Raw genomic sequence first — 17,607 nt, 5'->3', positions numbered from 1 at the left:
CATTTTCTGAACTGCCTATTCCTCACAAAGGTCGGGGGGTGCCGGCGCACCAGCTTGCTTCGGGCAGTAGGCGGGGACACACAGAATTGGATGCCAGCCAATCCAGGCATCGTTGATCTTACAACTTGAAATATGTAAGGTATGTACAAACTAAAAATAAAGACAATTAAGATGATTTTATTAAATTTGCATTAAACTTTGCCGCTTGTCTAGCATTCCTGAACTGTTTATAAATTACAGTGTAACTTTATACTGTGGCAAAAACATTTTTAGCTATAAATGTTTTTGCACATTTTAAAGTGGAACCAAAAACTATATACTATGCATAGTTGCACTAGTAATACTCTGAAATGATCTATAAATACAAAAAAAATATATATCTAAAAAATAAAATACAAAATACTCTGACACATTTCACACTTTTAGGAGTCAAGCATTTGTTTTTAAAGATAGTGTAATTAGATGAGAATTAGATTAGGAAAAGGCACTGTGCTAAAGAAAACTAAAATAAACATTGTTTTTCATTTTTATTTAACATTTATTGTTTCACTAGTGCATATAATTTAGAATTATTAAATATTGATCTACAAAATCAAAATAGGAGGAACTTTTGCTTTGGCATTGTAATGTAGTATTGAAATGAATTGGGTTATTTGTGTTTTATTGATGCATTGCTGTTGCGGTGTTGTGGCAAACGTCAAATTCTGTTACCGGTACTTTAAGCAACTCTTGTTTCAGAATTCATTCTCTTTACAAGTGTGAGAACCAGAATGTGTGTGCTGTTTGTATTTTGGCATCACTACGGGCATACATGTGCTGTGTTGGTTGTTAATAAAGGGAAGTTCATTGACCAATACCTCCGTAATCCATAGTCGATGGCACAATACCGAATATTAGCATAACAAAACATAACATGATTGTGTTACAATGTTACACACACTATAACCCGTGAGTGCGTGGGGGTGTGCGTGTGTGTGCTAACTAAATTCAGGCACAACATGTTTTTCCTTTCTTTCACCGTTGTGCTGCCATGAAAGGCAGGTTTGCATCGGATGAAGTATTTTTGTTGAAAGACGTTCTCATTTTTGGACGAGGCAGTTTTGAGAGGAAAAACAGAACTACAAAAAACAACAATGATTATGTTGACCGATTTGTTTGTTGACGTAGTCGTACTAGTCAGTTAATCTAGGCAGCCCTAATTAGAGATGATAGAAAACGGTTACAAATGTGAGGAACAAGGAGCATGGGGGAACCGACGGATCCAGATATCATGACACAGTCTTCTTCAACAATAATAGTATCAGTAACAACTCCTCACTAACATTTTCATTGCTTCCATTCAAGGACGTTTCTTTAGATGCTACAAAATGGGTTGTTTCACCTCCTCTAAGGGAAACCTTTGACTTTCCAAGTGATTTATAGCAACTGTGACGAAATGCAACCACATAGAACAACCAATGTAAATTTAAAAAGTCAGTGACCATAGGTGTTCCATTTGCAAAGAAAGTTTAGGTAAAATACATCCCCTTTGACAAATGAATAGATACAGAATATGGAACTGGTAACGATAATGTAAGGACAGCATAGTCCTCCTGTTGTGTTTGTTTTCTTAACAATTTTCATGAGTCAATGTGACCCGTTCTAATGTTTAATCACCCAAAAACACCACATAACGCAATGCAAGGTTTTTAATATTCAAAAAAATAAATAAATAAAAATGAAGGCCAGCAGAAAAGTTGAACCTATAAATTTGTAGGGGGTCAATTTGACCCGAAACATCACAGGTTATTAATCAGTGTCCTGCCCATGATATGAGGCAGATGATTCATCTGTAAGTTTAGTGGTTTGTAACTCCCCTGATTCAGAGGTTGTTCGATGTTCTAATGGTGAATTTTTTCCTTTCTTTTTCTTTTTTGTACTTTTTTTTTTATTTTATAAACAGAACCTTGTATACCTCTTGGCAAATCTGCAAAAGTCAATTGATTGATGGAAAATGGAAAACTGGAAGACGACTCAGCGGTTAGATGATTCACATATTATTAAAAACAGTGACTTCTTTTTTCACTTATTTGAATTTACCATTAACTATGATAAAATGTCATCCATTTTGTCATATGGGAAAGATCTAAAGCAAACCAAAAGTCAAAGTGGAAAAGTTTTGAGGGTCTACTATTCAACTGGTGTGCATACTGACCTGTGGAGTGCTAAACAGAATTTACCTGTGACAAGGAGTCTTCCAGTTGTACTGGACATGCCAAATCTATTCCTAGCGAAGCACGTATAGCTGCCTGCATCAGACTTGCTCACATTGGCAAGCCTCAGTGTTCCATCTGGTGAAAGGGTGATCCTAGCAGAGTGCAACGACACACACAGCAGTTTTTGAGCCAACATCAATTAATGCCGAGTGATTTTATCATGACATGAAGTTAAGAGTGCCGACTGGAGTCCATGGTCCGAGCCCAGTCAATCAGCACTTCACGTATGCCCGAATCAGCTTTATTGGCTGTTTATGCTTCAACGGGGAATTTAATTAAATCCTCTAAAAGACAGGATGGTTTCAAGTTTATATGTTGATTTTAACACTGAATAAACCTCAGCACTTCGGTGCTTACCTGTTGTTAGTGAGAATAGGAAGGTTTCCCTTCTTCCATAAAATGCTCGCCAAGGGATATGCTTGGGGTTTACACTCCAATGTCACTGTGCTTCCTGCCTTGGCCTTAAGCAAAGCTCTGAGGACAGTCCCTGTGAAGTCTGGAGGAGAGGCTGATAGGAAACAAACAGCAGATTTCAGAACTAAGGCAAGCCAAGAATACAGTGGAACCTTGTTCTAACAGGAGTGCAACTTTAAATTCATAATAATAATAATAATAATAATAATAATAATAATAATAATAATAAATACCAAAATACAAAATCAAGACAAGCAGGCCATGAAAGTTAAATAAAACTTGGAATTCTATCACAATGACTTCAGCAAATCTTGTAGGAGTTTTAGTTTCAGTGAGAATCAAAATGATTCAACCCACAAGTGTGCTTTAGTGTGTTGTGTTTTGTTGTGCAATGCCACCACGGAAGAATATTAAAGGGTTCATCTAATAAATTATTAGTGTTACACATCAAACAATCATATTGTGGCATTTCTTTTCTCGTTTGGCAGGTAAATATCAGAAAATATATTTTAAATGTGTTTGACCTCCACGAATCATCCTGACTGACCCCATTATCCGCTAAGCCAGACAACCTTTTAGAATGTCAGTAAAATGACCTTTAAATTTTTGGAGCAACAATGATTTGATGATTTAAGGGAGAGATAAATGCCACCCTACCTAAAACCATTAGTTCAGCAGCAAAATATATAATGCTGTGCTCGTTCTCGGCCACACACTGGTACATTCCGGCATCAGAAAGTGTCAGGACAGACACAGAGAGAGTGCCGTCCTTCACCAGGATCCTATCCTGTGAGGGATGAAAGAAAGTAATTATTGCCTGACACTTAAGATAGCCGTTGCTTTGCTCAGCGGACTCTGGCAAAGCTTAATAGGCATCGGATTGGGCATAGATCAATACCGGATCAACAAAGAAGGAATGGATCAATCCAGGTAAAAACCACATTTGTGGCTGCCAAATAGAGCCCAGGGAACTCTCACCATTATGTAAAAAGCAGTTTATACTTTGCAAGCCGGTACTGCTACCAGCAGCTTTACTCACTGAAATGTTTGCACGGAAGTATTCTATGAGTCTGTGGTTTCATTAAAGAAGTCTCATTACAAAAAAATACATTATGAGCAGCGTTTTGGCTGCAGCTGCATGTGTACTTTTCGTTTGACAAGACATGCTGGACCAATACAGTTTATATTTTCCTCTAGTAAAAACAAATGACAATACAATAAAAAGTAAAAAAAAAAAGTACAATATATAATAATATTAATATAACCACTGATGGTCAATATCTTACACGTAAACTAACTTTGATGTCTTAGGTTTTCTTTTTTTCAAGGTGCAGAATAACGTTCACGAGTGATGAAAGGGCATTGTGTAATATGTTTCAACAAAATCAAACCGGAGTGTGCAGCATTCATTTTCAGAGAAATTCAATACTAAACATGGGGGAAAAAAAACAAAAAAAAAACAGCTCTGAAGCAGATTCGGACATAACAAAAAATTCAAAGAGGAAGGATGACTGTGAAGGGCAAAGGAATACTGATGTAACGTCTCGTGTCACTAATGGAGCTCATATTGAACATTTGAGAAGCTTTGAAAAATTGTTTCTAAAATGTAATTCCTTTTGACTGTGTTGTTACAATTTTTATTTTCCAACATGAAGTATATTTAATTTATTTTGCCTACAACATTGCAGTTACGCAGATTCTTCTTTCATTAATTCATTTCTTCCTTTCCGAGTCAGGCATGTTATTATAAAAGCCTCTAACACAACATTATACGACATCGCAACATCTGAAATCATTCACCGATATTCATTTTTTAAATGTTGTACATTTTTTTTAACACCCAACATAATCTAATGAGACACTTTGTCCAGCATTTTCGTGACTGTTCATCCAATCATTGGACCTCACCACTAATGGTTGGATGTGTCAGTTATTGTGTGTGCAATAATGTCATAACCTTTTCTGCACTGTAACTCTATCTGATCCATAACTACTACATTGACTATGTCTACTCTATACATGCAGTAGATCCGAATATCGACAATATTCAGGTTTTGAAAGGCCGTGTAAACACTTGCAAAAAAAAAACAAAAAAAACAATGTGCTCTAAAAATCTCAGATGAGACCCTTTTGTTACTCCTTTCTTTTCCCGAATGCTTGTCCATATAAACATACTGTATTTGGAATACTTTGATTGAAGGGGCCACTGGTCTTCTGCACATGCTCTATTAGCAAGGGATCTTTTGAGTACAGAAACTACTTGTACAATGTGTGCGGCGCCGTCCCACTCACTACATGAGCCTAACTAGAATACATTTATTTCTCTGCTGTCTCCATGCTGGAAATTCCACAGCGTGTATCTATACACGTACATACTGGTTTGGAGAACACCACTCTGTCCTCCCGCCAACGCTATTTGTGAGGGATAGAGACCAAGATCAGTCACAGAAAAAGCAAAACAAACAAACAAACAAAAACGCAAGTAATTGAAGCCCCTCTAATTGCCTATGCTGATCGGTTTGCTTCGGATCATGTGTCCACTGAGCTCATTTTATGTTTGCTTATCCTGTAAATACCTTCAAAGACATTCAGTTGAATGATGAAGCAACATGTACACTTGAAATAAATGTTCTTATCAGACATGCTGTGTTGAGGTCAATCTCATTAAATTAGGCCTACCGCTAGGCGTTATTCAACACTTAAGTAAATAAATCTCGATGCTAAAGACAATCAAACTAAAAGCTGTGGTTCTCGCTTATGCATACATAGGCTGTACTAGCAAGGTGTATTTCAAACTAGATTAAGCTCAGAGTCCCTTAATCAGGCGGGTCTTAAATATGCGGCATTAATAATGAAGAGCTGCGAGTGACTCCATTCAGATGAAATGGAGCAACCTCCATGGGGACCACAGTGCTGCACTCTGTGATCTGCCGAGGTAGACAGAGAACCATGTCTCATCACTCGGTGACATGTTTACGCTCTCCTCCCATCGCCCTCTGAATTGCACTTGGAAAAGCAGCAATGAGTGTAAGAAAAAAAAATTGAAAGAAAACAATTTGAGAAGGAAAAAAACAAAGGATGAGTTGAAGGGGAAGAATAAGCCTTGAGAATAAAACATTGGTAAAGACAGGATGCACATTTACCCTGGAGAGCAGCTGCTGCCCGTTCTTCAGCCACGTGTGAATGGGTTTAGGTTTGCCGCTGGCCCGACACTCCCAGTCCAAATTCTCCTCTATGGCCAGAGCTGTGTCCTTCATGGTCTGAATCCACTGAGGCTTGGCTGAGGGAACACAAACACAAGGCCTAGATATTTTTGATGGGGCAAAATTGTGTCACCACATTGAAAACAGGTCAATTGAAAGCATGCTCATATTGAGCATATAACCAACCTACATTTGTGCTAGTTCTTGTACAGTTTTCGTTCCTTCCACATGCAATATCACACCAAGTGCAATTTTATTTCACTCTCAAATTTACAGCCAAACGTATGCTGCCCAAAATAAAACAGTAATACCTGGCATAAAATGAAACCCGGCAGGACTTATTATCTGAGAAGATTGCAATGTTTAGTTCAGGCTACATCAATAAAACTGGGTTTTAGTACAGTCATTAAATTACCAAATTACAATTCTTATCTTTGTCTCACTCAGACCCTATTACAAAATAAAAGCAAGACAATTACACAAGTATCAGCCACATCTAAAATTAGGATTCTTTCCAATAACTTGGTAAATCTATTTATGTACATGAGACTAAAGATGAGAAAAAAAAAAACAATTGAATGTGAGCATCCCCTCAGAAAAGTTAGCTCGGATGTAATCTTTTGCTTTTTGCTGTTGGTCATGCAGCTCAGCCTGTTCCTCTCCAACAACAAATGACAACATCTTGTCATTCTTCCTCAGAAGAATGAAAGCTGTTCTCGCTGTAAAGGAGGTGAGCATCTCCATTGTCAGGTTTCCATATAACAGAGGTGGCAGTCTCAAGTCTCATGACCTGACCTGAGTGAGACTTATAGTAAGTCACCAGTTTTAGAATTTGGGACTTGCTTTGGTTAAAATGTAAACATGAATGGCTTTGATTTGAACTGTATTGACGAGTCTTGCCTGATGCATTGAAAATTTTAAGGTAATGTGTCATTTGTTTTATTTTTGGAAACAAGAGGTTTTTTTTCTTGTAGTACAATACATATAAACTGGGCAAACCTATATGTTGCAGAGTGCAGAGGCCACCTCATGAAGCAAAACTCACGGAGAGAGCGTGGAAAATTGTTAAAGTTGGATTTAAAGTTGTATTTGGTAAAATTGGGAAAAAGATTATGGCAACATGCAAGATTTGCAGCTCAAAGATAAACAACTATAGCTGAGTTTCCATTACAGTTTTTTGCAAAACAAACAAAAAAATATTGTACTATTTCCATAAAGTACAATATCGACTTATAGGTGTTTTCATTGAAGAGCGTTATGTTTCTGAGGCACAATTCTCGTCATGTCCCGTCTCGTGAGTTTCCGCAGTTCTATAGGAGGTGCTCATGATATTTATGGATGAAGGACGCCTGGAGTTGTTAAGATTACTTTAAAAACATCTCACGCCCCTCATCGGGCGGGTTCGGGTATTTGGTGTTTGTGTTGTGTGTGTGCGCGCTTATAACTCTTAACTTATGGTGCGGACGGATAGAACGGATTTGTACCGTATGTCGCTTGAATAGCTTGTTGCGGCCATTTCTCATGCAACGATATGGAAAGTCCATGGAATGGCGGCCTTGGCCCTATAGCTAAATCTCTTTGCGCTTAAAAAGACTCGTTATCTGCTCAGGAGGCAGTTCCGACATGAAAGCGAGTGGCCCCTACTGCCTTTTCTCCTTGACCGGGCGGGGGTCACATAACTGCAGGCAATGCGCAAAAAGTGTTTCCATTACACTTTTGCTAAATACTTCTATATCAACATGTCTGAAAAAACACCTCATTTAGAGCGTTAAAAACTTTTTTGCTATATTTGAGTTTGTTTTTTTCCCCCGAAAATCATGTTTCCATTACCAGCTTTCACGCGACTTGCCTTTTGCGCAAAACTGAGGCTAATGGCAACACACCTTATGATGCCTAACTTTATTTGTCGTTGTAAAACTCTCAAAGATAGCTAAGCTAGCATCACTGTTGCGCTAACCGACAGCAGGTCAAACAGTACATGAGCTTCATGTTGGTTATGTTTAAATAATTGAAAAGACAATTTAGACAATACAGAGGCTGGTTTTGGAAGCAATAAGCGCTAATTGTTGTAAGTTGAGAGACAGTGCAAAGTGGCTAATGTGTGAATATATCAGTATGTTGTGACTAAGCAAATTTAAGACTTGCTTAGCTCAAGCAATGACTTGCTTGAAATTTAGAGAGGACTTGACTTGCTGGATTTTAGCCACAGTAACTTGGGTCTTGCTTGAAACTTGAAGGTTAACTTAAGAACTTGAGACTTATGACTCCCACCTCTGGCAAATAGCGTGGCTCCATAACACATACAAAGTTTAACTTTGCTGTAGTTTTACTGTACAAAATGTTAATCAAAAGTAGTGTACCATAGAAAGACAGGAGACCTGCGGCTGTATTTTTGCCCATCTTATTCTCAACCACACACTCATATCCTCCTGTATCTTCCTGCTGAAAGCTGGGGATCTCCAGCACTGCGTTGGCGTATTTCATTTTGACTTTGCTGGGGAATGGAACTCCATTGGCCCTCTTCCAGGTGATCTCTGGGACAGGACTGTGAGGAGACAGCACAAACTCTCATTTAAGTTCCTCTGAAAGTTTGAGATTGTTGAGTGTTCAATAGCAGTGCACTAAAGTGCTCGACGGAGCCGAAAGGACAGAAGCCGTCAACAAAATAAGTCTGATTTACATCACAAGTTTTCATACCCGTCACGGCTTTAAATGCTACCTTCTAAGAAATATAATTGCCACAGTAACTTTTCTTTATCCACTAGTTTCTCATCCACTGGCAAAGGAATGAAAACAAGCGTTGAAGAATCCAGCTTACTTCCCGAGAGCGAAACACTCCAGCGTAACTGTTGATCCTTTTGCGGCGGGTACATTGTCTGGGAAATTAACTTCTATTTTTGGCTCGTATTCACCCATCACTCCTATGAAAAGTAAGCACAAGATCTCATTCTCCCATTATTCAGGACTTACAAGCAATATGGTTTAAATTATACTGTAGGCTGTAAAAGCAACACAGGAACAATAAATTTTTTAAAAAAATACATGGATGACCACAATGTAGAAAATCACTTTGCGAGCATTCACAACAATGTCATGTGGAAAAATTTAAATCTGGTCTTGAGTTGAATAGATTTTGAATGCTTGACAGTGTGTCTATTTTAAACTTGTGACAGAATTGAAGACATGTACTGTGCAATGAGTGGAAAGTAACTGGTCGAGCCACTGGAACACTCAATGTAATGGTCCAGTGATGTATGGCTTATGTTTAATTCATTTCAAAGCCAATCTTTAGTGGCTATTTTTGTGAAAGTGCACCAGAAGAGAACTGGGCCTGTAAATTCACCAGGGAGAGCTTTTAAAGTAAGCAAAAAAGCAATTGACGGCCATTGTTTTCCTGCCATACACGGGACAAGCAACTATTTATTTAAAGACATTAGCGTTTGGTGAGTCAACTAAAGTACCAAACAACTGCAGAAACACAAAAAGGTCTGAATTTTGGAAGGAGAGGCTCAGAATAACACCATGCCATATCAGAACAACAACTCGATATATTTCTCACCATCTGTCCTGAGGATGAGAGATGTAGGCGAGCTATGAACTTTGCCCTTTGTGATGCTGTTCATCACAACACAAGTGTAGTTGCCCACGTCGGATGGCTCCACTTTGGCGATGTAAAGGTTTCCTGTTTGCTGAGAGACGAAGCGGCGATTGTCTTGCTGGACGAAGTATGGGTACTCGTTAAAGACCCATGCATATGTAAGATCTGTGACAGCAGGGGATGCATTTGTCATGATACATTTTAATTAAGCGAGCTCATTTCATCAGATTTTTTTTTCTTCTTTTTTTTTTTTTCTAACCTCCTGAGGAAGTGGGCGTTCCACAAAGCAACACCACGCCTTGTCCCTCTCGAACAGACACAGCGCTTCTGGTGTGAACTTTGAAATGATCCAAGTCTGTGGTGCAAGAGGAGACAAAAGGGACATAATGGCAGGATCCGACATACAGACAGTATGAGTGGAACGGAGACAGGGTAAAAGCTTTGAGCAGCACACCGACACAAATCCATTAGAAAGGATTGTTGAGGGAATTGCACTTCAGCCACGCCTGAGCAACATAGAAAGAGGAAGAGTGACACAGATAGACACACTAAAGACTTCAGACCAACTGAAAACTTAAAATGCCCTTCTAAAATTGGGAATGCTCATACAGGAGTTTTGCTATATTGCACTCCGACACCGTACTACTCTACTATATTACTCCTTACCATGTGACACGAAGCGAGGAGGTAGGACTCAGACGCAGAGTGACAGTTGGCCAACAAGGCTGCAGCTTTAATCAATTCGAACCAAAAACACCTCTCAAGGAGGGAAAAAAGGCAGAACAAAAAGAGCTCCAAACTGGAGAATAAACAAGGGCACTCAAAAACAGGGACAACTAAAGGCGCTCCGCTAGGGAGGAAAACAAGGGGTAAACTAAGGGCGCAAGACAAGGCAAGGCAAGACATCGAACAAGGACTGTGAAACAAGGACTGTGAGGACGCTTCCATGCACTGAGATGTGACACTTCGGCAACGGAGGGGAGAATGCAGGTGGCTTTTATGTCCGGGTTGATTGGGAACAGGTGGTGGTGATCATGGGCGTGGACCGGTAATCAGTGAGCTGCAGGAAGGGTAAGTGACCTGGGATGAGATGAGAGTTAGTAATTTCAAAATAAAACAGGAACCTGACTGTGACAAATAAAAGCTTGACCCGCCACTCTGGTGGCGGCGTGACAGTACCCCCCCCTCAACGGCCGGCTCTCGACGGCCCAGGAATCTCGGGGTGTTCATCATAGAATTCATCGATGAGGGAGGGGTCCACGATGAACCGGGCGGGCACCCACTGCCTCTCTTCTGGCCCGTAACCCTCCCAATCCACCAGGTATTGGTGTCCCCGGCCCCGCTTTCTGACGTCCAACAACTTTCTCACTTTATACACCGGGCCCCCCTCCACCATCTCCGGAGGGGGCGGCGCAGGCTTGGGCGGGACCAGGGAACTGTCCTGGACTGGCTTGACCTGACTCACGTGGAAGGTGGGGTGGGCGCGGAGGGATCGAGGCAGGCGAAGGCGCACGGCGGCAGGACCTATGGTCTTGGCAATCGGGAAAGGCCCCACGAATCTAGGGGCCAACTTTGGACATGGTACCTTGAGGTGTAGGTTCTTTGTGGACAGCCAGACTCTTTGACCTGGCTGGTACTGTGGCGCGGGCCTCCTCTTCCGGTCAGCAGCTCTTTTCATTCTGTCCCCTTGACGCTGTAGTGCCAGTCGAGCTGCTGACCAGATTCGGCGACACCTGCGGACCATTGCGTGGACCGAGGGCACTGAAGCTTCCTCTTCCAGGTCCGCGAAGTAGGGAGGATCGTAGCCGTGAACACACTTGAAGGGCGTGATACCTGTAGCAGATGTGGGGAGAGAATTGTGCGCGAGTTCGACCCATACCAGATTTTCGCTCCATGATGATGGGTTTTGGGAAACCAGGCACCGGAGTCCTGTCTCTAGCTGCTGGTTGAGGCGTTCCGCTTGTCCGTTGGCCTCCGGGTGGTACCCGGAGGTCAGGTTTGCCTTGGCCCCTAGAGCTTTGCAAAACTCTCTCCAGAATCTTGACACGAATTGAGGTCCGCGGTCTGACACAATGTGTCGAGGGAATCCATGGACCCGGAACACCTGGTCAATCATGACTTCTGCAGTACGTTTGGCTGAGGGTAGCTTGGAGAGTGGGATGAAACGGACCATTTTTGAAAAGCGGTCGACAACAGTGAGAATGGTGGTTTTACCGTGTGAAACGGGAAGTCCAGTGACAAAGTCTAATGATATTTCGGCCCAGGGTCTTGAAGGTACAGGGAGCGGTTGAAGAAGGCCCATCCGTGGTTGTGTCGATGTTTTGTTTCTGGCACATACTGGGCAGGCTTTGACGTACTCCTGCACCGAGGCCTCCATGGAAGGCCACCAGAACCTCCGGGCGACGGCAAACAGAGTCCTGCGGGTTCCTGGGTGGCAAGACAAACGAGCGGTGTGTGCCCAATGGATCACCTGAGCTCGCAGGGTTTCTGGTACATAGAGCCGTCGTGGTGGACACTCCTTGGGAGGGCTCGTGTCTTTGAGGGCCTCCTTGACCTCCTCCTCGATTTGCCAGGACATCGTGCCTATTACGCAGTCTTTGGGAAGGATGGGTTCAGGTTCGGTCACAGTGGTATCAGGATCATGAATTCGTGATAGTGCGTCGGCTTTGATATTCTTGCTTCCGGGTCTGTAGGTCAGAGAAAAAGAAAATCTGTTAAAAAACAAGGACCACCTGGCCTGTCGGGGGTTTAGTCTTTTTGCTTGGCGCAGGTACTCCAGGTTGCGGTGATCTGTCCATATAATGAAAGGGTGTTCCGCGCCCTCCAGCCAGTGCCTCCACTCTTCTAGGGCGACCTTTACAGCCAGCAATTCTCGGTCTCCAACGCTGTAGTTGCGCTCGGCCTTTGAGAGTTTCCGAGACAAGAAGGCGCAGGGGTGCACTTTTCCATCCTCCTGGTTCCTTTGGGATAGGACGGCTCCGACGCCCAGATTTGAGGCATCTACCTCGACAATGAACTGGCGGGTAGGATCGGGCACTCTGAGTATTGGAGTCTCTGTGAAACGTTTCTTGAGTTGGTTGAATGCGGTATTGGCTTCCGGGGTCCAGGCAAAGCGTTGCTGTGGAGAGGTCAAGGCATGGAGTGGAGCTGCGATGGAGCTGAAGTTGCGGATAAAGCGTCTGTAAAAGTTGGCGAATCCCAGGAATTGTTGCACCTTCTTCCTGGATTCAGGTGTGGGCCAGTCCCTGACAGCGCTGACCTTCTCCGACTCCATCTCGACCTTGCCCGGGGATACCACGAATCCCAGAAATGAGATGGTGTCGGTGTGAAAAAGGCTCTTCTCAGCCTTTACATAGAGTTGATGGTCAAGCAGGCGTTTCAGGACTTGGGTAACGTGGTGCTGGTGGGTCTTCAAGTCCGGTGAGTAGATCAAAATGTCGTCCAAATAAACATATACGAACTGGTCGATGAAGTCCTTGAGCACGTCATTAATCATGGCCTGGAAAACTGCTGGCGCATTCGTGAGTCCAAAGGGCATGACTAAGTATTCATAGTGGCCTCTGGGAGTATTAAAGCCGGTCTTCCATTCATCCCCTGCACGAATACGGACGAGATGATAGGCGTTTCGAAGATCTAATTTGGTGAACACCTTGGCTTGCTGGAGCTGGTCAAATACTGAGGACATCAGAGGCAGAGGATAACGGTTCTTGACTGTGATTTCATTCAAAGGGCTGTAGTCAATACAAGGACGTAACGAACCATCCTTCTTGCCCACGAAGAAAAAACCAGCTCCAGCTGGCGATGACGATGGCCGTATAAGTCCTGCTTTCAAAGACGTGTCGATGTACTCATTCAAGGCTTTGCGTTCGGGGCCCGAAACCGAGTACAATCTCCCCTTCGGAATGGAAGACCCAGGAATCAGCTCAATTGCACAGTCATAGGATCGATGTGGGGGAAGTGACATGGCCTTGGTTTTGCTGAACACCTCCCTGAGAGGATGATAGCAGGTGGGAACGGTGTTCAGGTCCGGGTATTCCTGGTCATTCACAAGAGTCACCTGTCGGACGGCAGCGGGAGGTGCCTCTGCCGCTGGCCGCTCCAACCCATGGTGTTCACAGTCCTTTCCCCAGTCCAGGACTTGCCCCGATCGCCAGTCGATGCGGGGGTTGTGCAACTGCAACCAGGGGTGTCCCAGGACCAGTGTGTGTGATGGGGAGCGGAAGACATGAAAACGAAGGAGTTCTCTGTGCTGCCCAATGTGAATCTCGAGTGGCTCTGTGACATGCGTGATGAGAAATAAGTCTTTCCCATTGAGCGCCCTGGCCCTCATATGGGTGGAAAGTGGCTCCGTGCCTGCCTGCAATCTTTCCACCAGACCCCAATCCATGAGGCTCTCGTCCGCTCCAGAGTCGATGAGAGCTAGTAGGTCTGTGGAAATGGCATTGCCGGAAATCGTGACTTGCGTGAGTTTTCGGTTCTTGACCTGTTTGGGAGTCTCGGAAGTCACCGGAGGGCCTCGCTTGGTAGGACAAGCTACCACCAAATGTCCTCTTTCTCCACAATAGTAGCACCGCCCCTCTTGACGACGTCGCTGGCGTTCATGGTGAGTCAGTCGGGCGCGGTCCAGCTGCATCGGCTCCTCGCCAATCTCGCTGGACCTCCCCATGGTGGACGACTGGAGAGGCGCCCCTTGTGGTGACTCCATTGCTGCGGGGTGCCGAAAGAATTCGGAGCCGGTCCTTCGATGGTGACCGCTGGTGTGCATGAGATCTCGCCGTCGGTGATCGATGCGGATGGCCAGCGAGATCAACGAGTCCAAGTCGCTAGGTAAGTCCACGGGTAGTAGGAGTTCTTGCATAGCGGCGGAGAGCCCCTTCAAAAAATGATCAAAGAGGGCTGTCTCATTCCAGCCACTCTTGGCCGCTAGAGTTCGGAATCGGATCGCATAGTCATTAACCGATTCTCGGCCTTGTCTGAGATTACTTAGCTCTCGAGTCTTTTCCCGATCCATGTTGGTGGAATCGAAAACAAGACGAAGTGCCCTGCTAAACCCGGCTGCATTTGAGCAAGTCGGGGAGTGCCGTGCCCATTCCGTGGTGGCCCAGTCTCTGGCTCGTCCAGTCAGATGTGAAATCATGAAGGCCACACGGGAACGGTCGGTGGGGAAAGCCTGTGGCGAAAGTTCAAAATGTAAGTCGCATTCGGTCAGGAATGCCTGACATTGTCCTTGGTCTCCCGAGTATCGCTCCGGGGAAGCCAGTCTCAACCCCGCCCCGGTCAAGGCTGGAGTTGGGTTCGGTGGTTCTGCGGTCTCTGGTTTCGTGATGGCCGGCGTGGAGTGTCGCAGGTGGCTCATTAGCTCCTGCACCTGTCCAGCGAGCTCTCCCATCCGGGTGACCATCGCCTGCTGGAGCTCCTCTGTCTGCGACAGGCGGGCGGCCTGTCGTCGAAGTGCAGCCTCCAACTTCTCCGCTGGGTCCATGCTGGCCGAAGTGTACTGACACGAAGCGAGGAGGTAGGACTCAGACGCAGAGTGACAGTTGGCCAACAAGGCTGCAGCTTTAATCAATTCGAACCAAAAACACCTCTCAAGGAGGGAAAAAAGGCAGAACAAAAAGAGCTCCAAACTGGAGAATAAACAAGGGCACTCAAAAACAGGGACAACTAAAGGCGCTCCGCTAGGGAGGAAAACAAGGGGTAAACTAAGGGCGCAAGACAAGGCAAGGCAAGACATCGAACAAGGACTGTGAAACAAGGACTGTGAGGACGCTTCCATGCACTGAGATGTGACACTTCGGCAACGGAGGGGAGAATGCAGGTGGCTTTTATGTCCGGGTTGATTGGGAACAGGTGGTGGTGATCATGGGCGTGGACCGGTAATCAGTGAGCTGCAGGAAGGGTAAGTGACCTGGGATGAGATGAGAGTTAGTAATTTCAAAATAAAACAGGAACCTGACTGTGACAAATAAAAGCTTGACCCGCCACTCTGGTGGCGGCGTGACACCATGTATACATTTAAATGTACCATGCTGTATTAGGGATGTCACGATAAGGACAATAACCTGATATTGTGATATTAAAACTTCCACAATATGTTCATCGTCATGTTCACAATATTTAAAAGGAACACATCTGTTTAAAAAATTCAGCTTGATTTCCATTTGTGCAGTTCTAGCACCCTCTAGTGGCTTGTTTATTAGTGCAATTTAATTTTCATTAGGGATGTTTTGGCCTTCTATGTTTAAAATATATTGTAACTGTCAGATGAAGGGGAACCTAATTTGCTTGTGAAGCGATCAATGTGTGCTTGCATTAGCATGTAAGTGCCTTAATATTGTTATTAAGAGATTGTAGGTGGTTTATATGCAATGCTGTTTTGTACAAAAGCACAATGTTGTGCTTTTTTTTAGTATGAGCTATTTTTTTGTTTTTGTTTTTTTTACACTATTGTGATCTTATTTAAATATTGCCAACCCCCCCCACAATATCGTGATAATTATCATATCGTGACCTTCATATCGTGATAATATTGTATTGTGATGTTTGGATATCGTTACATCCCTATGCTGTATGTTATACGGTTCTTGACGATACTATGCGGATTGGTTGTCGAGAATTTCGGGAGCTACTAATACATGTTTTGTTTTTTATCTGAGAATTCACTTGGGCAGTTTTATCAGAATCAGTTTGTTAAACATTTCAGTAAAAATTGCAATGGTTGAATTGAGGCAAAATGAATTTTCTTGTTTGCTGGAGATGTTTCACCGCTTTAATCTAAAAGGTTTCTTAATTCTAATGTTTAAGTGCGGATTCTTCCTGCATATTAATGTCTCTGGGGGACTAGGTTTGCACCATCACCTATCGACAGATTCTAAATAATGTGGCGACATCCCTCCCCTGAAGATTGTCTCATTCCACAGGAAGAGTGGCCACCTTAACGAGCTTTTTTGCCACCAGCCAGATGAATGATGCAGGATGGTTATTCACCAGCTAAGACAGACAAAAACAACAACTCTATAGTGGCCACCCCTCGGGGCTGCGTCCTCCATGTTAAGATAGGGAGACACCAGACGTTTTAAAATTAGAACTGAAGAAGTCTTTTGGATTAAATGGTGGAACATCCACAAGCAAGAACAGTCCAGTTGATATGATTCAACCATTACGAATTACCATGATCTGGATGACTGAGAATCTACACAAACACATTCAATATGTTTTTAATCCAACGGTTCTATGCTTATCTTTATTTATTAATTTTGCAGATTTTTATTCAGCTCTCCCTGTATTTTAACACTCTGACCCTGTGATTAAAGTAAAACTTTCAGGCTTGTTAGAAGGCTGAAAAGTTTGAAACAACCCTGCAACTTCCTTTTCAGCCTATCTTCCTATTACGTGACAAAAATACCAAGTGAATGTAGGTATGCAAATATGCCAGGTTTAGTTTCTAATGAGTGCTCCATTAATTCTGAATCATTTTGGTTTAGTTAAGCAACCATTACTTTTAATGTCTGAGAACATCACATAGAAATTATACAGTTTGCTTTGTATAATCCTTGATGCTCGCAGCAGTGGATTAATGGTAGCAACGCATTATATTTGCATTGAAACACAGTTAAGGCTCCCTTCAGGGGCCCCTACAGTGATTTTTAAGAAGTTCTAACGGCAATATTGGTTCTGCAAAGAGGGTTGTGCAATTTACATTGTTAAAAAAAAAGATTTTTTTTTTTTTCATGTTTTCAACAAATCACGTTTCCAACAAATCATACCAAACTCAGCAGTGGATGTGTTAAAAGCTTACTGATTGGAACCAATGGTGCGTGGCTATATGGCTTGAAGCGTAGGTGATCTGCATGAGAAGAGTCCTTAATGAGTGGTAAATATCCTTTTTCTAACAGTTATTTCCTGTCATTATCATACATCTGCATTGTGTGAAAAACAGGATTATGCTGTATCTTTTCATAACACACTTTAGATTCAGTAAACAAGTCATTGGGGTTGTTTCCTAGTTATGAAGTTTAAAGTGATGAGTCAGAGGTCTTCATATCCAAAGCCCCCCCTCACGCACTTTAACATTTAATGCGGCTTCACACTAAGGTAGTGGCAGTCTGATAAATATTGCAAATAATTGCTGCATGTG

The 17,607-nt window shown here is 43.1% G+C and overlaps 1 protein-coding gene across 1 annotated transcript in view; it reads right to left on the bottom strand.

Moving 5' to 3' along the window:
• LOC144014608 (contactin-3-like) overlaps positions 1-17,607 on the bottom strand; it is a 68,241-nt gene that overhangs the window by 34,637 nt on the left and 15,997 nt on the right. Inside the window, exons 5-12 of the mRNA XM_077514693.1 lie at positions 9,730-9,825; positions 9,432-9,635; positions 8,691-8,793; positions 8,233-8,417; positions 5,813-5,949; positions 3,327-3,456; positions 2,613-2,763; positions 2,220-2,347 (exon numbers count right to left, since the gene is read on the bottom strand). Coding sequence (XP_077370819.1) covers positions 2,220-2,347; positions 2,613-2,763; positions 3,327-3,456; positions 5,813-5,949; positions 8,233-8,417; positions 8,691-8,793; positions 9,432-9,635; positions 9,730-9,825 — 1,134 coding nt within the window. The remainder of the gene's footprint in view (positions 1-2,219; positions 2,348-2,612; positions 2,764-3,326; positions 3,457-5,812; positions 5,950-8,232; positions 8,418-8,690; positions 8,794-9,431; positions 9,636-9,729; positions 9,826-17,607) is intronic.

Source organism: Festucalex cinctus, chromosome 2 (genome assembly GCF_051991245.1).
Source record: "Festucalex cinctus isolate MCC-2025b chromosome 2, RoL_Fcin_1.0, whole genome shotgun sequence".
In the NCBI taxonomy this organism is placed as follows: domain Eukaryota; kingdom Metazoa; phylum Chordata; class Actinopteri; order Syngnathiformes; family Syngnathidae; genus Festucalex; species Festucalex cinctus.
Note: the sequence above shows the minus strand (reverse complement) of the source record. Positions and strands in the feature narration are given on the sequence as shown.